We start from the raw sequence: 21,408 nt of genomic DNA on the forward strand, positions 1-21,408 counted from the left end.
GGTTCTTACTGAGTGCCTTTCCTGGAAAAAGCACAAAGGACTTCGTAGACCTTAAAGAAAATTCTTAACTGTAAACAATCACTCTCTAAAAGTGCTTTGGAAGGTCACTGACACATAAATATTACACGTACCTATAAAAGTTAGAAGGAAAGAACACACATAAGAAAGAAAGAGAAAAAAAAAAATCCTGAAAACAAACGCCCTACCAGCATAAAATCAAAAGGATATTTGGAGGCCGAGGTGTTAAAGAAGAAAGCATGGAAGCTGGTATGCCCGAGCCTTACTCTTATTTTGCCTTGGTCAATTCAAAAGTCAGAGGCTCCAGGATTTTTATTGATCCAAATGAATATGCCCTTCAGGTTTTAAATTGTTTCTCTTTCTCTCTACTTGCTGAGCTTCTAAAATCCCCTGCAAGTGTTGGGATTAAGAAGAGGCTCCTCAGGGAGATTAGAAACCCATACCCTTCAGAGGGGACAATAGCAGTCATGGACAGACTGGTGGACAGACCTGGCCTGGGTGTCCAGAGAGGTGAGTGAGGCAGTTGGAAGTTAGACCTCGATGAGGTTTGAGTTTCCTGCTGATCCGTGGGGAAAGGAAGTCAGTGGACCAGAGAGGCACCTCAGCGCTGAGCTACGAACAGTCAGGAAATGGAGATGCTCCTCTGGCTCTAACCGCAGCCCCCTACCCGTCCCCCTTGCCCCGTGGCCCTGAGAAGCCACCTGGCCTCTCTGAGTCTTACTTTTCTCAGTTGTTCAGAGAATGAAGTAGACCCTGTTCATATAAGGTACTGCTCATTTGTTTTCCTTTTATTTTGTTCAGCAGGAGATTTCAAGCCATTCAGTTGGATAAGATAACCTCCTCTCTTTCCCCCCTTTAAAATCCCCCGATGAGTATTCTAGCAATGCATGAATCAAGTAGGATTTTTCTATATTGCATTACAAATGTTATGATCCGGGTGGGTGTTATTTAAGAGTACTGTGGAAAGTGAACCTTCTCCAAGAAGCCTGGGAAACCCTAACTTCCCTTCTCCTGGATTCTTTTCCTTTGCCCTCCGTGCCCCCAGTTGTCCTGTGTCTGAAAAACAGGGCAATGTCTGTACAGAGAACAGGCTGTGGAGCACTCTCCTTGGGAGGGAGAAGGTGTCAGAGCCTCCCACTCAAGCACAGCAGAGCGGTGGGGGCTTCTGTCCTTCCCTCTGTGACTCACCTGTGTGGGATGTGGGCGCCAGAGAAGTTAAGAGGTGGAGGAGCTTGAGAATGGGGAACAAAGAACAGTTGGGGGGCTGGGGGGGGCACAGCCAAAGCCTGAATAGGCCTGTGGGTCAGACTCCTGCAGCTCTGGGCTGGTATAAGGAACATCTGGGGGAAAGCAGGATTTGCCTCGCATTCTGAAGCTGGTGACTCTATTTTATTTCTCAATTTACCCTCATCTCTTGCCAACTTCTCTTTCTTTGCTTCCAGGCAGTTCCACTCCCCTTTTCCTTTCCAGCCAAAGTAGTTGCTGAAGGTACTGACACTTGATTATCTTCTCTGGGCCTGTCCCCTTTGCCAGCAACATGCTTCCATCTAAAAAGCCCTGCTGTGGTCTGGCTACCCCTTTTCAACCCCTGGCCTTACCCAGTGTCACCACACTTGGTGTTAAAATGTCCTCAATAGCTTTTCTACTCAGTCCTTAAAGCCTTTGTCTCCCCAGACTTCTGAGCTCATCATTCTATTGACAGGGCCCTCTAGGGAATCACCAGTGATGTAATTCAATCCAATGGCCTTTTCCAAGACTTTATCCTCTTTAATTTCCCTGGAGCCTTGGATATTCTGAACCACCATCTTGAAATACTTTTTCTCTTGGCTTTCCTCCTATCTCCTCTGTTTCCTTCACTAGTTCCTTCGGTTCCTCTTTTCCTCTCTCCCTCCTCCCCCTCTTCTCTCTTTCTCTCCCCCTCCTCCCCCTCTTCTCTCTCTCTCTCTCTCTCAAGCTGATTTCATCCTCTGGCATTGCTTTTGCTCCCACTTGATATACATTCCCCAATCTGGAAGGACCAATGTCAAGTTATAAAATTCTTCCTCCCTGCGCCTAAGGATCCATACTCTTTGGGCCTAGCTTACCTTACCAGCCACATTTTTTTCTTAGTCGATTTCTGGGAGGTAGTTTGATATACTTCAAAGGGCAAGGACTGTAAGGAGAGAGAGATGATTAACAAATCTCAGCGCCATTGATTCCCGGCCATGAGGTTTAAGCAAATTCTCTGACCCTTTGTTTTCTCCCCTGTAAAACAAGGACAGGAATAGTACTTAAAGATTTTTTTTTTCTTATTTGGAGGTTCTAGCAGAGGGAGCACAGCCACTCATATACCCTTGACCGAAGAACAGTCCTCTTCTATCGGGGAAGGTCATCCTCTTCGACAAAGTGTGCAGCTTTGGGGGGGATGTGCATGGAACACTGAGGGAAGGAAGAAGGGGACACCCCCCAGGCAGCCAGATCAGCCAGATCAACCCTGGCAATCAAGGGGGTAACAGATGTCGCGGCCAGATCACCCCCACATCCAATCTTTTTGGCACTTTGAGATAGTGTGTCTGGTACTTCACAAGTACTCGCTAGCTAGAAATTACTATTATTTTTGTTACAGTGATGATATTAACAACCACAGATATTTTAATCAACTACCAAATGCTGTGCACAGGATAATGTGGGTTGTGAGGAAGCTCTAGGATCCAGCAGCCCCCATTACCTGGGGTGAAGACAGAAGCAAGGGAAGCACAGCAAAGATACTAGAGGGAGCTCTTTGGACAGCTCTGGTATTCCATTCCTATCTGGTTCCTATAAATGCCCCTGCCCACACCCTGTTGACACCCTGGGTAAAATCCATCAGGGTGGAGAGGGTCTGATAGTTCGAGCTAGGAGGCTGTCCAGTACAGAGCCTCAGCTCCAATCTGTGTCTGTAGAAACCTGACTTCCAGGGAGAGTAAGTATTAGAAGTGGATATATTATAAGTGGTACTAGAAATAAGCTAAAGTACATCACATGCATTATCTCAATGGGATCTCTCTTATGACCTTATGAAGAAGGAGCTAATTTGAGCCTGATTTGGGAGTGAGAAAACTTGAACCCAGATCTGCCCAGGTGCGTCCCCATTGCTTCTGTGCTGCACTCTACTGCCTAATTTTGAGGCTGACCAAATGCCCGAGCTCAAGTTCTGAGCACTCGGTGGCTCAAGCTGACACTAGGAGTATTGGCCTCTGTTCTGCCTGTTTCCAGGCAGGAGCGAACGTCTCCCCTTGACGTTATCAAGTAACCACCACAGAATGAACCGTGGTCACCACCAAACATTCAAACTAAGCATCAGAAAGTTATGTGACAGAGAAAAGAATTGCTTCCGAAGATAAATCACTTCCAGAGAAGTGCAGCTAAACTCTTGGCAAATGTGGCAGACTGTTGGTTGAAACTCCCTCCAGAATTTGATGGCATAAGCTAGAAGGCACTTAGTTTGGCTGTAGTCTTTGAAAATGTCCATAACCTCCCAAAATGAAACGGCTGTGGCCTTTAAGTTTTTAAAACATAATCATTTCCGTTGAGGAGTAGAGCCAATTGTTTTGCAATTTGAACACTGTTTACCTCAGAACCAGTAAAATGCACAAGAATGGAAAATAGGCTTTGGAGTCAAGCAGATTCCTGTCAACAGCTAAGTCCAGATACTAAGAGAGCTCAATTTTTTATACTCTCCAGGGCTCTTGTACCCCACGCAGGCAAAGGCTGCTGTGGGAAGGTTCTGTTCATTTGTCCCAGTCAACCAATGGGGACAACAGAGAATCAACCAGAGTAAGATCTAGATCAGAGACCAGAGAGCAATTACACCTTGACATTCCACTTTTATACCAGACGGCTTTACGCTTTTAAAATTATGGAGCCCTTCGAGGATCAAAATGAAAACTGCCAATTATTCCCAGAAAAATGCTCCAGCTTTGGAGTCAGACATATTGGATTTGCATCTTGGCATCACCTCTTGATCGGTGGGCTTCTTCAGGCAAGCTGCTTAACCTCTGAATGTCTTAATTTCCTGATCCATAAAATGGGGACATCATAGTGTGACTCGCATGGGATTGGGATGAAGGTTCAATGAGTTGATGCAGTAAGCACTGAGAGAGCAGACAAAGGGCTTGTGCAGTAGTCACTAGGAAGACAGGCTCTGCAGTCTGACATGATGACCTACCAGCTGTGGAATCACTTAACCAGTCTGTTTCTCAGAGTTGCCATCTGTAAAATGGGGCTAGTAGTCATAGTGACCGATTTCCTGGGGTTACTGTAAGGATGAAAGGATTAATATGTATAAAGTACTCACAACTTAACATATCAGCATTCCAAAAACAAATTGTAGGCATTGTTATGGTCTCAGGGTCTGGCACAGGGCAAGGATTCAATATATGGTAGCTATTATTAAACTCAAAGTACAGACATCTAGGGTAGGAGCCGCTGTGTCCTCACTCTTCATGCTTCTTGCATGGGTCCTCACATACTATTCCCATATGTATGCTCCTTGGTATATAGTATGTACAGTATCCGTTGACTGGCTGATACAACCAGCCATTTAAAAAGATCCCATACCGTTGGTTACCCATGAAAATAGAATAAACTGATGACATAACCCAACATATAGAGTGATTTAATTTCAAAACCTTGAATCTCACTAAGACAGCAGCAGACTCTAAACACAGTAAATACCAGCCGGTCGTTCTTATATTTACTTTAGCTGGCACTTCCAAAGCATCTTCTGAAGCCAAGTGTTATTTTCTCTGGCTCCTATAAGTCAAAATTGCTCAACCAGGCCCTTCAGACGCATTGTCATCATTTATCATGCAAGGAGAAGAGATCCAGACCACCAGTAATGGTCTGATCCAGAAAGCCATATTCATTTATCCCAGTGGTTCTCACAGTGAAGCCTCCAGGTCAGGAACATCCTCATCACCTGGACTTGTCAGAACTGCAGGATCTCAGACCTACAGAATCAGAAACTCTGGGATTGGGTCCCAGCAATCTGTGGTGGTTTTTTTTTTTTTAAGATTTTATTTTTTTATTTATTTGACAGAGAGAATGCGAGAGAAGGAACACAGGCAGGGGGAGTGGGAGAGGGAGAAGCAGGCTCCCACTGAGCAGGGAGCCTGATGGCGAGGCTCGATCCCAGGACCCTGGGATCATGACCTGAGCCGAAGGCAGACACTTAACGACTGAGACACCCAGGCGCCCAGCAATCTGTGTTTTAACAAGCCTTCTGAGGGGCTCCAAGGCCTGCTCTGAATTAGACTATGCTGGTTAGTACTGAGAATCAGAGAGCAAGCAAGTCCCCAAGGAATACAGATCTCAGGGAGAACTGTGCTTCCAAAAAGAAAAAGGACAGATAATGTCCTATTACCCCAAATCCCGCTGTAATTCTAACGAGGCTGAGGATAGGTGCCACCGTGTGGAACCTGCTCTTCTCCTGAAGACACGTGGGTCCAGCTAGAATTGGCAAGTGTATAGCAAATGAGATTTGTAAAAGGGCAGCCATCTTGGAGCATTAGGGCATGGGAAAGGAACCAATAGAGGGACTACAGGGGATGGTTTGGGTCAATCGTATGAAAATAACTTCAGTTCTTTTTCAACCTCTGCTGTTGGAGTCACCTTCCTGTCCTGGAGAACCACGCTGAGCTCTGTTTCCCTCCACCTCATGTCTCTCAGCTTTTTCTTTGTGTCCAGCTTCAAGTGGGGCTCAAAAGTAGAGCATTCATACCCTGCTCAGGTTAGAAGCAAAAAGTCACAAATGCATGGATCCATGCTGCACACAAACGCAGGCCATCAGGCCATCCTCACCTCATCTCCTACGGCAATCATTTCTGTCAAGCGAGCAGGAAATGGCAGGTTAGTCGTAAGCTGTGTCACCCAGAGGAATCATTTCAAATGTATTATCACCTAAGGTGTAACTTCCCAAAGATGGAAGGAGATGAAGTCATTGAGTCTGTCCTCCTTATCCATCTGCCACCTACCTCATGACAATTTTTTAAAAACTCTACTCGTGGTCCATTGCTTTCATATCTAAAGGTAATAGATCTAAAAGGATCCCATGTCCCATTTAGTAATGTCACTCAGGTGAAGGTAGCCACCAACATCAGCCTGGCTTCCATCAGCAGTTTAGACATAGGACGACGATAGTCACATCTGACTCACAGCTAAATGACCATCATCTAGAATGTTCTCCCTTCATTTTCCTTCTGTGAAGAGCTCATGTAAACTCTAATACAGTTGCTCTTCAAAAATGTCTAAGGGAAGAGGCAGATTTGGAGTTTAGAATCACGTATCAACTTCTACATCAACTTTGGTTTTTCATCCCCCCCCGCCAAATTATATAATTTTTAAAACCTCACTGAGGCAGATGTGTGTTTACTTTGAGAAGTAAAAATGTTAACATTTAAACTGAAAGCCTGTTTCAGTTTTAAGGTACTTAATTGCCTTAGAGCATATCATAAACCGAGCCCATCTTGTCATTCAACTAATGGAGGGAGTGATAAAGAGATAGGAGCCCAGGACCCTATTCATTCCAGTTTTCCTTTGTACTTCGTTTACTTTGGCACCGCGCCTCATGTGTATTTTACACTTCTTTACATTTTGTACATCCCTGTATGACAAATACTTGTCAAACAAAAACTAAACAGATTTATAACCCCTTAACTTGAAATGAGCCAAAATTGAACTGCCAAAACTTTATGACTTCATTTTCTTTCATAGTTTTCCACTACATTGGTTCAAACAGACAAACCCCACTTGAGGTCAAGCCAAGGTCATTTCACTTTCATTACTAAAATATAATTTACAATATGCCAGACCTAAACAAGTTTAGCCTAAAGGGTTTCTATAATGTAAACCATCTGTTCCTCAACAATACGGCTCATTTCCTGCCGTCACTGGACAGTCTACTGACGGCTGCTTTAAGGGGTTTTATGATTTTTTAACTAGTTCAGGATTTATGTAAAATTTGAAAATGAGTCTGTAGTTAAGACACATTTGTACCGAGTAACTTGAGCATTTTAAAAATGCAAATCACTGTGTAAATTGTTCCCCTGAAACCAAGCTCCGAGCAGTTTTTCTGGGTACTTCTATGCCGGCTGCCACACAGGTGTTCCAGGGAAAGGTTTTGTGAAGTCTGCCGTTTTCGTTGCCTTCCGTGCTTCTTTCCAAAGCAAAATCCCCCAGTCTGGGTATGACTAGCTGTGGGGAACTGCTCCTTCCTTTTCTGGGCTAGAGAAGAGCTGGGACTCTGTGCTTTAGGGCCCACTGGGTACAGGTGGGGTCTGACAAGACACACTTGGGGTCAAAACCTCCTCTCCTGTGTCTGAACGGGGGATAAAGAACAGTTGTAACTCCGAGGAACGACCACACACTGAAGGCTGGCCTCACAGCCCTGTGAGGTGTCAGGCCCCCGGCTGAGCCTCCAGAGACCTTCTGTGTCAAACCGGGCTTGCCAGCCAGCAAGCTTCTCTGGTTTCAGACAGAACGGTGTGGCCCGAAGCAGAAGGCCTTGCAGTGCAAGTGAAGCTCTTTTTGGCTCTTCTAAAAAATGCTTGACACTTTCCAAGCCTCGTTCTCCATCTGTAAAATGGTAAGAGTAAGAGTTCTTTTTTCCAAGGGCAAATAGAAGAGAACTAATTTGCTTACCTCAGTGGAGGGGAATGCAGCCGGTCTTCTTAGCCATGAAGCCCCAGGGGCCATGTGTCAGGCCCGTGCCAAGGTCCTGTCCACCCCTCTTCTCTTCCAGTCCCCAGAAGTTTGGCCAGCTTGCTTTTTTGTTCCATCTGCCACCATCTACTCTTCCACATGGGTTCTTGCTCCCTCCACCCATCTTCATTTTCCAGAATCCTAGAGGAGCAGGCCACTCCAATCGGACCCACCTTCGGGCTCCAAAACAGATTCTCTGTTTTGAGATTGAAGATTTTTAAGATTTTAAGATTTTTGTTTTAAACCAACAACTGCAGGAGAACAGGGAAAGATTAATAGGAGGAAATTCAATGCATTTTTTTTTAAAACATAAAGAGAATTATAGAAAACTGTCTAGAACTACTTAAAGCTGTAAATGGATCTAAATCATTTGCATTTACTCCGCTTCCCAGATTACTTCCATAATAAGGATAGTAATATTGATGTAAAGATCACTTACTAGGTGGAAATTACTTTCGTACATTGTTGCATTTAGTCCCTAGTGTAACTATAGAAGCTGCATATTATATTATTTCATGGATATGGAAATAGAGATTCAGAAAAGTGAAGAAGCTCACCCAAGTCAACCAGCTAAGTTATAGGACCTACCACACAGGATTGTTGTCTTAAATGAGTTAATATTTGTTAAGTGCTTAACAGTATCTAGCATATAGTAAATGTTATATAAGTATTAACTAATATTGATAGAAAGCAACAGGTCCAAGATGCAAATTCAGATTGGTATGACTCCAAAGATCACATAGTTTGAATGCCCTGCACTGCTTATGCATTAGTTTCAGCGGGGGCAGGAAAAAGTATTCCTAACTCCTCATTAAATCAGTCTAATATTCCTTGAGTGTAAATTCTGATTTTCCCTCAAAAAAATTTTATTACTCAGTCACATACACTTCTCTCTTCACCAAAGCCTGGGGATCCTGTTTAGGTGGAAAAGTAAGTAAATACCTACTATGCCATTCAAGGGACTCTCACATAAATTGGATTCATTTATATCATTAGGAAAGGGGCACTTGGGTGGCTCAGTCAGTTAAGCGTCTGCCTTCGACTCAGGTCCTGATCCCAGGGTCCCAGGATTGAGCCCCCCATAGGGCTCCCTGCTCAGCGGGGAGTCTGCTTCTCCCTCTCCCTTTGCCACTCCTCCTCCACTCGTGCTCTGTCTCTTGCTTTGTCTCTCTCAAATAAATAAAATAAAATCTTAAATAAAAAATATATATGTAAAAAAATAAATCATTAGGAAAAATTGTGATAGAAATCCCAACCTTAACATCATGCAGGAGAAATTCACCTTGGGTTAGTCTTCCCACAAAAGCAAAATCATCTGAGTGCCACAAGAGAAAAAAGTAGGATTGGTTCAAATGGTTCCTTTTCCCATCACCCACACGCAGCTCTCCCAGAGGAACAACGTAGCTCCCATAAGAATCCAACCCCTATAAGCAAAAGGAAAAATAGTGGATGGTCCTGTGATTGCAAAAGAAATTTCCATATTCAGTCAGATAGAAAGATTGGTCATATGTTTTTACTTTTTTACTTTTTCTTGGTTCAAAAATTTTAAAGGATAGGGACGCCTGGGTGGTTCAGTAGGTTGAGCGTTTGCCTTCGGCTCGGGTCGTGATCTCGGGGTTCTGGGATCGAGTCCCACATTGGGCTCCTTCCTTGGCAGGAAGCCTGCTTCGCCCTCCACCTGCCACTCCCCCTGCTTGTGTGCTCTCTCTCTCTCTCATTCCCCCTCTCTCTGACAAATAAATATATAAAATCTTTTAAAAAATGTTTTTAAGTATAAAAAAGCATGAAGTGAAAACTCTCCCAGCTCTGTCTCCTTTCTCCAAGTTCCCACTTCTGTATTCCCCCATAATCACTGCTGTTTCCTGAGTGTCCTTTCAGTTTCTTTATACATATGCAAATTAACATGAATATATTCATTCTTTTTCCCCTCCCCCTTCACACAAAAACACCATGCAGCATTAATTGTTCTTTTGCTTTTTATTTTTGACTTAGCAATAAGATTTTGGAGATCTTTCCATGTTGGTACATAGAAAATGTCCTCATTCTTAAACTATATAATACTCTTTATTAGTTCAATCCATAATTAACACAACCAGTCTCCTCTAGATAGACGTTTAGGTTGTTTCTTTTTATTTTAAAGGAAATTTTATTTTATTTTATTTATTTTTTTAGAGAGAGCAAGCACGAGCAGCAGAGGGGGGAGGGGTGCAGAGGGAGAGAGGGAGAGAAAATCTTAAGCAGGCTTCTCTCACCCAGCACGGAGTCCAACACAGGGCTCAGTCTCACAACCCTGAGATTATGACCTGAGCTGAAATCAAGAGTCAGACGCTCAGCCAACTGAGCCACCCAGGCACCCCCATTCAGGTTGTTTCTACTCTTTTGCTCCTATAATACTATGATGAATAGGACTGGGTCAGTAAACTTTAATTTACTGAATGTTTAAAGCAATGTGTTACCATTACTTTCAGCAGAAGTAACTTTCCTGTAAGACATTTCCAAATACAAACCCCTTGAGATTGGCTTTAATGAATAAATGAGCCCTATTTCTAATAGGAAATATTATTTGCATGAGAAAATTAGTGTTTCAAAATGGCCAATTTTATTTTGTCCTGTTAAGTATTTTGCTGCATGTTTATTTGCACTTATATAATTAGGTTAATGGGCATTTTGCCCTGGAAAATATCAGCCCAGAACAGAGCTAATCATCATGAATTTTAAATTAATAGAGTTTGGATTAGAGAAATATTTTACTTAATCTTCTGTTGTTTTAAACTCTGTACAGAGAACTCTGAATTCTGTATGTATTTGCAACATTGTCAGCTTTAATTGGAATACTCAGAGCATTTTCTTTTTCTTAAAAAATTTAAAGTGAGGGAATTATTTTTAAAATTATGTACAAATGCATTGCTTTTATGATTTGTTTCTTAGCAAATTCGTCTAGAATTCAGGCTAGATTTGAGGTGAATTTCAAAAATTATTGCCAATACCAAATGTGACAATTTAATACATATTTCCATTGTGAGCTAGGTGTTTTTTCCTGTCTGTCTTAACGTCAATTAGTAAACAACCCACTTGCGAAGCTGTAGCGTTATCAGTTGGTATGAAGAGCAATGCCTCCCTTCAAGAAATTGAAATCTGGGGGCGTCTGGGTGGCTCAGTCGTTAAGCGTCTGCCTTTGGCTCAGGTCATGATCCCAGAGTCCTGGGATCGAGCCCCGCATCGGGCTCCCTGCTCCGAGGGAAGCCTACTTTTCCCTCTCCCACTCCCCCTGCTTGTGTTCCCTCTCTCACGGTGTCTCTCTCTGTCAAATAAATAAATAAATAAAATCTTTAAAAAAAGAGAGAGAAATTGAAATCTGATTGAGAGGACAAAATATTCATTAAAAGAACAGCAACATATACAATGGAATATTATGCAGCCATCAAAAAATTGAAATCTTGCCATTTGGAATGACGTGGATGGAACTGGAGGGTATTATGCTAAGCGAAATAAGTCAATCAGAGAAAGATAATTATCATATGATCTCACTGATATGAGGAATTTGAGAAACAAGACAGAGGATCATAGGGGAAGGGAGGGAAAAATGAAACAAGATGAACCAGAGAGGAAGACAAACCATAAGAGACTCTTGATCTCAGGAAACAAACTGAGGGTTGCTGGAGTGGAGGGGGGCGGGAGGGATGGGGTGGCTGGGTGATGGACGTTGGGGAGGGTACGTGCTATGGTGAGCGCTGTGAATTGCGTAAGACTGATGAATCACAGACTTGTACCCCTGAAACAAATAATACATCATATGTTAATAAAATTAATTAATTAATTAATAAAAAATAAAAGAATAGCAATAGCAAGGTAACAGCTAAAAGTTAAATAGCACTTACTATGTGCCAGACATCATGCTGAGTACTTTACAAATGTTAATTCATTACAAATTCACAAAGAACCCTACAAGTACAATTATCCATTATGATCATTCCATTTTACGGATGAGGGAATTGAGGCATAGGGTGGTTGAATACTGTAGCTAGAGTCCACACAGCTGGTAAGTGGAAAAGGTGGGATTCAGATTCAGATTGTCTGGGGAGGCCACACACGTACCCAGCCCTCACTCTGCGTCCTGTGTGTGGCGGCATTCAGAAGGTAAAGCAAAAGGACTCCAGAGAAGGCAAACCACCTTAGTGGTCAGGGAGAGTTTCGAAGGGAACAAGATTTGATAAGCATTGGGGAGCACATTCCAAACCTCCCTGCCTCTACTCTGAGCACCGCAGGAGGACAGCCTGGTTTCTCTGGCTTTTCGCACAATAAATACCCTAAGAATAAGAACACACTGCACGAACAGAGTTGTTAGGCAAGAATGGCCGTGGTGTTCAGGGGGGGACACTGAGGAGACCTATTTAAGGAAAGTGATGCTAACATATAGAGAAGTGGCAAGGGTAGTCGGGTTAGGACCAAATCACACACGCTCTATGTGCCAGGCTGAGAATTCGGGCCGTATCCCCTGCAGCAACACCTCGCACACTGTAATGTTTACTGAAATCAGCTGGGGTCTTGTTAAATGCACATTCTGATCCAGCAGGCCTGGGGTGGGCCCGAGAGCCCTCATCTGCTGTAAGCTTTGAGTGATGCCAGTGCTGCTGGTCTCAGAACCACACTAGCAAGACTCCAGTCTCCGGCAGCAAGGGGCCTTGGGAGCAGGGGATGTGGATGCGGGCAGGGGGAGTGACGGGAAGCTACCTGTGGTACCTCCTCCAAGTTGCGGCCGACAACTTTAAAGACTTACAGACCTACAGTATTTTATTCAGTCTGGTTTATAGAGCCTCTCTCTATATGCCCCACCCCTTCTTTCAGAGGCCAAGATGTCTTGCCTTAAGAAATGTTTTAAACCACACTTGTCGCTTCTTTTTATACAGAGCAAGGCTAAAGAGCTCCCACTCTCGGCTGTACGTTTTATGGAAGAACTGGGTGAATGTGCCTTTGGAAAGATCTATAAGGGCCATCTCTATCTCCCAGGCATGGACCATGCTCAGCTGGTTGCCATAAAGACCTTGAAAGACTGCAACAACCCCCAGCAATGGACAGAATTTCAACAGGAAGCCTCCCTGATGGCCGAACTACACCACCCCAATATCGTCTGCCTTCTAGGGGCCGTCACTCAGGAGCAACCGGTGTGTATGCTTTTCGAGTATATGAATCAGGGGGATCTCCACGAGTTCCTTATCATGCGATCCCCGCATTCTGACGTCGGCTGTAGCAGCGACGAAGATGGGACCGTAAAATCCAGCCTCGATCACGGAGATTTTCTGCACATTGCGATTCAGATTGCAGCCGGCATGGAGTACCTGTCTAGTCACTTCTTTGTCCATAAGGATCTTGCAGCTCGCAATATTTTAATCGGGGAGCAGCTTCATGTAAAGATTTCAGACCTTGGGCTTTCCAGAGAAATATACTCTGCCGATTACTACAGGGTGCAGAGTAAGTCTTTGCTGCCCATTCGCTGGATGCCCCCTGAAGCCATCATGTATGGCAAATTCTCGTCTGATTCCGATATCTGGTCCTTTGGGGTTGTCTTGTGGGAGATTTTCAGTTTTGGACTGCAGCCGTACTATGGATTCAGTAACCAGGAGGTGATCGAAATGGTAAGAAAACGACAGCTGTTGCCATGCTCAGAAGACTGCCCGCCCAGAATGTACAGCCTCATGACGGAGTGCTGGAATGAGATTCCTTCCAGGAGACCCAGATTTAAAGATATTCACGTCCGGCTTCGCTCCTGGGAGGGACTGTCCAGTCACACCAGCTCCACGACCCCTTCGGGAGGAAATGCCACCACGCAGACCACCTCCCTTAGCGCCAGCCCAGTGAGTAATCTCAGTAACCCCAGATATCCCAATTATATGTTCCCAAGCCAGGGTATTACGCCACAGGGCCAGATTGCTGGTTTCATTGGCCCACCAATACCTCAGAACCAGCGATTCATCCCCATCAATGGATACCCAATACCTCCTGGATATGCAGCATTTCCAGCCGCCCACTATCAGCCAACAGGCCCTCCCAGAGTGATCCAGCATTGCCCGCCTCCCAAGAGTCGGTCCCCGAGCAGCGCCAGTGGGTCCACGAGCACTGGTCATGTGACCAGCCTGCCCTCTTCGGGATCCAACCAGGAAGCCAATATTCCCTTACTACCACACATGTCGATTCCAAATCATCCTGGTGGGATGGGTATCACCGTTTTTGGCAACAAATCTCAGAAACCCTACAAAATAGACTCAAAGCAACCATCTTTGCTAGGAGATGCCAATATTCACGGACACGCCGAATCTATGATTTCCGCAGAACTGTAAAATGCACGGCTTTTGTAAATGTGGTATACAGAAAAAACTAGAAAGCCGTAGAAAAGATTTAAATTCAAAAAAAAATTTTTTTTTTTTTAATTAAAGTAAGGTTCTCATTTAGCAGACATTGCAACAAGTATCTTCTGTGAAGTTTAACTGTCTTACCAAGCAGGGCAGACACCAGCCAGAAAAAAAAAAAAAGTGGGATTAACACTCCATCAGGGATACATGACATGGCATTGGGATTGGGACATCTGGTTTCAAGTACTAAAAACTGCAAACCAGTGAAGAGGAAAAGAATTTTGTGATTCAATATCAAACCAAAAAGGAAAGTCAAACGGTGCTTTGTGTATTTACCTTCGTTCTCCATGACTGGTCTCTCCCCAAAATGTATATATCATAGCATTTGTCTACCTGCTGTCTTATCTTCAGGACAGATGTTCAGGAATTATGTTGATTCAATTTAGACTCTATGCATACTTGTATGGAAATGATATTCAGAATCAATGAGGAAACTTTAGGCAAAATTTGAAATCCCAGCTCGAAACGAGCCCTAAGACAAGTGTAAGATCCCCCGAAGCCTTCTACACAGTGGGGCTTCCTTGGAAAGGTGCAGAGTGTGCCTCTTTGTGAATCTCCTCTGTTAATCACGAAGGCCTTTTCCACAGTGTGTTTACACAAGCGCTTGAAATAATATAGGGCCTCGGACCGTGAGAAGGCTAGATGCGGATGCTGGAATTGATTGTTGGTTGATAGTTCACTCCATGGCATTAGAAATGAGGAACCAAAGGAAGCACAGTCAGGAAAACGGCCCCTCGGCCTAGATCAGCACCCATGGGAAAGGAACAAGGGTGCCCATGGTGACAGCCTCACAGGAGCTTCCCTGGACCGAGAACAATGAAGAAGAGAGGTGTGGTTGCAGAGCAGTGCGTCAGTGCTTACAACCTCCTGCATAGGGGTTGTCCAAGGTGTAGGCTGCTCACCATCAGTGAACTCTGGGGAAGTAGGAAACTCTGTGACACCGATATCTAGTTAAAGTTTCTCTCACCTTTTTTTCTGATCTGGAAATGTTCATCGATGTTATTCCAGCACCAGAAGTTAGGACAGTTTATTCATAGAATTAGTTGGAATCCAAAGACTATGAATTCTATTTTGCAAAATAGGACAGTATTTAAAAAGAAAAAAACCAAAACAGGTACTGAGTTCTCATTTCAAAGATTACCGTGAACTGAATTTTTTAAGCTGGTGAATAGAAGCAGCATAATCATTTTTGCCTTAGTTAGGAGGGAGGCATCAAACGTGCATCTCATGCCACTTTACCCGCTAGCCATCTTTTGCCAAGTTTAGAATTCTTATGGGTTTCAAGTTCTATATAGAAAGGAATGTTATGTTTGATTTTTTCTCTTGTTAAAAAATAACTCCTTTATTCTAAGAACAGTGTCTCAAGGTCTCTCTCTTTCTCTCTTTTTTTTTAATTTTACAGCTTAAGAGACTTATAAAGAGACTTACAGGATATAAAATAATTCCTGGAAATGATACTTGATGAGGAGAATGCAAAAGAATTAGAAGCACACTGATGTTTCGATTTTGTAAAAAAATAAAAATAAAAATGCAATTAGGATGAGAAATCAAGGAAGTATGTTTACCAAATGTGTTGCAATTTTCCCAAACACTGAATCTTCAAACAATAAACATGGACTTATCGGTACTGTGAACTCAAAGGATTGGCTATATCCAGTTTTACTGGGAGATAAATTAAGAAATATTTTTGTGACATAAATAAGCTGATTCAAAAGTTACATTTCTTAACTTTAGGTAGAGGAGAATATTTGTATCCTTTTGTTGCTATGCAACTGTTTAATGATGAAGATTCAAACCACAATTTTGTATATCATACGACAATCAATTGTTTTCCAAGAATATTTATTATTTTAAGTAAACACAATTTCAGTGAATCTGAGTTTTTCTAGGAGTCCCTTAAAGGGAAATTAGCATTCCATGAGCCAGTAAAATACCTACTCTGGAAAAACATTACTATGGTTAAAAAATAAACTCAAGTTAGTTTTTTATAAAGAACTATAACATTTATTTTAAACATTTTATAATTACTGAGGCCGTTACGGTGAGCAAACCAAATTTCAAAACCACTTGTAATAATGTATTTTATAATAGCACTGTGATACTACATAACACAGTCCCTTTTGTATTAAATAGTATTTTTTTCACAAACTAAAAAATACCTTTCACTATGTTGACGATGTTTTGTAAGATGACTTTATTTTCAGATCTTTTTTCTTTTCTTTTTTTTTTTTTTTTTTGCACAAAACTATGTTTATGGTTTGTATCACAGAAGTGAAAATATATCTGCATTTTTATATCTGGTCTGTTTCTTTGTTTCCTTTGTTTGTTTCTTTTTAACTCGATATGGATTTTCTTCAAATATATCATGGCAATATTTCACTATCTTGCCCTCCCATATCTTTTCTTACTTTCACTGCATGCATTTAATCACTGTATTACTTAATGTTTGATTTGTTATTATGGGCATTTCAAATAGACAAGCATGGATGTAATGACAAAAAGGCTATTTTATATTGAGGATATGTGCATTTGTATTTCACACACCAGAGATGATATTAAACACTGATTACTTTATGCTGCTGTTTATTAAAAATGTTTACCATATAATACTATTTCCTGAATATTGCTATCATGGAGGTATTTGGGAATTTTAATATTATTTCTCCTAATTATTGACATTTCATAGAAAAAGGAATCCCAATTCCTATTTACTGCTATTTCATTGAAATGATTTTTTTCTTTTTTAAGTAGATCTTAACATAGACTTGGGCATTCTTTTGCCAGCGACCACAGGTAGGAGGGAAAAATCCCAACGATTTCATGACCATATACTATCCAACTATATAGATTTTAGTTTTTAAAATCAAAATAATATATTGAATAATTGCAACCAAATGGAATGTAAAAATTGGTTTTTCAAAGTTGCATCCTTTTCTGCCTTGTTTCCATGTGAACTTAGACATCAAAAATCATGTCTTAGAACTCTGAAGAAGAAAAAGCTGTGTCCATCTTATCATGTTCAACTTAGATTCCAACCATACTGATAAAATAAAAGAGATGTGGCCGTTTAATTGTCACAGCTTATCTTTATGACTTTCTTTGCCCAAAAGAAAGAGTTCCCCATCTGGCAATTAATACACACTGTCAAGGAAAATGAGTATCATTATGAAAGTTCAAAGAACTTGTCCATTCTGCTATTTAATACAGAAGGGAATACAATAAAACCTTCAGGGCCTTATCCATCTGTTTTAGGTACAGTTCTTGTCACCACCTCAGCAATCAAACTCAATAAAGAAGTCACTTCACATGGCCATGAGATGGATGTCAGGGTGGGTTTCTCCCTCTCGCATGAATTCCTCAGTCTGCCCTTCACTCCTATTTCCTTCTGTCTCTCCGGGCTCTTCCCCTCCAACCATCCCCAATCCCTTCAGCTCTGTGATTTGGGCCTTTATCCTTAGTTCCCTAATCACCAACATCTGCAAATTTGCAGCACCACCTCAGATAATGCCTAGTACAAACCACTAACTACTGATTAAAGGGAGCTCTGTTATCTACCTAGCCCAGTGGTTCACAGAGTGTGGTCCTCAGACTAGCGGCCCTTGGAACTTGCCAGAAATGCAAATTCTCAGGCCCCTCTTTGAAGCCCTGAATCAGAAATTCTGGGGGTGAGACCCAGCAATTTGTGTTTTAACAAGTGCTCCTGTATTCTAAAGATTGAGAATCACATTAAAGGCCTGGGGGTGGAAGGAGGGAATGGTCATTACCTCCTTAGAAATGTATATATAAGCATTTAATAACATTTTAGCCACTTTAGTTCCCCTTAAGGAAAAACCAAATTTTATTTAATGAAAAACTTAGCACTAAAACCCTTTTTGCTTTAACCATTTGACAATGGTTCTATTTTTGTAGTTGTTCTCTTGGATAGAAAACGAATAGCCCCAGCCTTTGACAAGACTACCTTGTGTAGTTCACTCAAGACCCATATTCTTGGATAGTAATCAAAAGCTTTTCCCTTCATGTGGACAAGCTCAAAAGACTTGGTCTCTTAGTGTACCTTTGACTCCTTGCAGTGATGATTAACACAATTAAAAGAACTCTCTGTTGCAACTTCACAAAGTTAGGGTCAGGCATAGGCTGGTCTTTCTTGGGAAGAGGAAAGATCCAGCTCCCAGTAAGCATCGAGCAGAAGCAGCTGCAGGGGCTCCCCCCTCCCCTGAGCTTCCTGTGACAAGCTGACCCAGTTGGCTGGATCCAGTCACCTGTGGCGTGTTCCTCTGTGTTTCTTTGCCAGTGGCAGTCCATCAGTCCTTGCTGGCTGGCTGTGAGGAGGAGTCCTCTGCTCAGACTCTGCTCCCCACAGCCTTTAGAGACAAAGCTCTGAGGGAGGACAGCAAGAAGGATCCAAGGGAGGTGCTAGAGGTGAAGCTCATACTCTTTTTAATTTATACAGCATTTTTTTTTTCAACTAAGAGTTCAAATGCTGAAGAGGAAATGCTATATTAGAGGAGAAGGAGCAAAGGATCACACACATAAGAGGAAAATGTTTGCAGCCAAAATATGACTGCACCTGAAGCTTGTTACCATAAATGCCAAGAGTATTAAGGAGTCTGTTAACTCAGAGGAAGGAGAGCCTTACAAACCATCAAAGTACTCAAGGTCAATGTAATCCCCTGGGAAATTAGGCAGGGGAAGGCTTAAAAAATAGAGACGTACAGGGAGAAGGTCTGCTGACATATTTATGACTAGCTGAATCCCAAGCACCTATGAACTGCTTATTCACAAATGAGGACTATACCATTTGCTGACCAGGCCTGACACAGTGCATATGCTCACCAAAGTGACCAGGTTAGTAACTATTCCTATTTACTAACCAGGAATGGTTAAGTTAGGAGAAATCCCTTTCTTTAAAATTAGATAGAACATTCCTTACACTTTGAAAAAGGCCAATACGCTGACATGCTGAATACAGATAATTCAGGGAATATTCAATGTGAAGGAAAGTGGTTCTAAGTATCAGTCTTTGTGGACCTGTGCTCTTGACTGAAATTCAGATCACACACAAAACAACAGAACTGGCTGCATACAGCCATAAGTTAGTGCTAAAGCTCTCCCTGACCTTAGAGGCACATGGATTTTGAGCAGAAATAGGGAGAGGTCAGGCTCCATCCTACAGTGGGTTCTCCTTGACCACTGCAGGCATCGAAATGGTAATTTCAGTTATCAGTGGGGCTCGTTTTTTTTTTTAATTTTATTATTTATTTGACAGAGAGAGAGAGAGACCGCGAGAGAGGGAACACAAGCAGGGGGAGTGGGAGAGGGAGAAGCGGGCCTCCCGCAGAGCAGGGAGCCCGATGCAGGGCTCCATCCCAGGACCCTGTGATCATGACCTGAGCCGAAGGCAGACGCTTAACGACTGAGCCACCCAGGCACCCCTCAGTGGGGCTCGTTCTAATACAATTTCCTGAAAGGTTTCTTTTGAGTCCACACACATTAAAAATCACTTGAAAGTGGGGCACCTGGGTGGCTCAGCCAGTTAAGCAACGGAATTTTGATTGCAGCTCAGGTCATGATCTCAGGGTCATGGGAAGAGCCTCACGTCAGGTTCCATGCAGCATGGAGTCTGATTCTCTCTCTTTCTCTCTCTCTCTAATAAATAAATAAAATCTTAAAAAAAAATCACTTGAGAGAGACCAAAACTCCCCAATTGCATGATCTAGGTAGTTTACTAGAAGTCAACCTAGTAAGACTAAAACGAATATTCAGGCAAAATGACAGTTTAGGACTTTTTGTACTTCCAAAGTTCACTCTGGAAACAGAGTGCATGAGTTGTATTGCTCAGCTGGGCTGCAGTTAATACCTCCAAAATCTCAGTGGCTTGCCTTATGTTTACTCCTCACTCACATCAGCCCCCGGAGGTACGTCTGGGGCTACAGTCCTGCTCTCTGGTCTCAGAAGGACCAGCTGTTCTCATGGCACAGAAGAAAGGGGAAGAGGCAGAGCTGAAACACGGGCACTTGAAAACCTTCTGCTTGGACGTGCTCTATGTCACAACCTTCTGTCTTATTCTCTTGGCCAACACAAATTCTGAGGATGAACCTGATTGTAGGACATGGATGTATCTCGAACTGCTGAAAGGCACTGCGGCCACCCCATCAGAGTCACAGGCAGCGATGTAGGGTCTCCTTGCAGGGAAGGGGGCAAATAGTTGGGAACAAGAACACACCCGCAGGACGCCTGGGTGGCTCAGATGGTTAAGAGTCTGCCTTCAGCTCAGGTCATGATCCCAGGGTCCTGGGATCGAGTCCTGCATCGGGCTCCCTGCTCAGCGGGGATCCTGCTTCTCCCTCTGCCTCTGCCCCTCACCCCTGCTCATGCTCTCTCTCTCTCTCTCTCTGTGTGTCTCAAATGAATAAATAAAAAATCTTAAAAAGAAAAAAAAAGAACACACCCGCCCCCCAAGCTGAAGCCCTGAGTGGATGGATTCGGAACAGCAAACCCACAGCTGACTCAGTTAGCCTTAAAATTTTCAACATACTGCCCTGGATAAGCTACTCATCAGTCAGAAATAACACCGGGAGGCGAAACTTACTAGCCATCCCTGCAGGAAAGCAATAGCTGTCAAACCAGTTTCTCAAGATTCTCTGGGGAGATTCTGAAAATTACAACCTCAGGACCATCCAAGAATGTACTGGAAAGGCTACCCTAAAATCTCCTATAAATTCCTCGGATATAACATAAAACACTATCTCTTTCATGGGACCTGGATGAAGAGACTGGGGGGGCTCCAGCATGGACTTTTTTTAAAAAATTTTTTTATTATGTTAATCCCCATACATTACATCATTAGTTTTAGATGTAGTGTTCCATGATTCATTGTTTGTGCGTAACACCCAGTGCTCCATTCAATACGTGCCCTCTTTAATACCCATCACCGGCTAACCCATCCTCCCACCCCCCTCCCCTCTAGAACCCTCAGTTTGTTTTTCAGAGTCCATCGTCTCTCATGGTTCGTCTACCCCTCCGATTTCCCCCCTTCATTCTTCCCCTCCCGCTATCTTCTTTTTTTTTTCTTAACATATATTGCATTATTTGTTTCAGAGGTACAGGTCTGTGATTCAACAGTCTTGCACAATTCACAGCGCTCACCATAGCACATACCCTCCCCAGTGTCTATCACCCAGTCACCCCATCCCTCCCACCCCACCCCCCACTCCAGCAACCCTGTTTGTTTCCTGCAATTAAGAATTCCTCATATCAGTGAGGT

At 42.9% G+C, this 21,408-nt stretch overlaps 1 protein-coding gene across 4 annotated transcripts in view; it reads left to right on the forward strand.

Annotated features, from left to right (window-relative positions):
* The window catches only part of ROR1 (receptor tyrosine kinase like orphan receptor 1), a 389,477-nt gene extending 372,262 nt beyond the window's left edge, over nt 1–17,215 (forward strand). For all 4 annotated transcript variants that reach the window (XM_081818549.1, XM_081818546.1, XM_081818547.1 and 1 more), the window contains one exon: nt 12,645–17,215. In XM_081818549.1, the coding sequence (XP_081674675.1) occupies nt 12,645–14,072 (1,428 nt within the window). In that variant the 3' untranslated portion in view covers nt 14,073–17,215. The remainder of the gene's footprint in view (nt 1–12,644) is intronic.
* The last annotated feature ends 4,193 nt before the right edge of the window (nt 17,216–21,408 follow it).

Source organism: Leptonychotes weddellii, chromosome 4, assembly GCF_054177405.1.
Source record: "Leptonychotes weddellii isolate Sample4059 chromosome 4, ASM5417740v2, whole genome shotgun sequence".
Classification (NCBI taxonomy): Eukaryota; Metazoa; Chordata; class Mammalia; order Carnivora; family Phocidae; genus Leptonychotes; species Leptonychotes weddellii.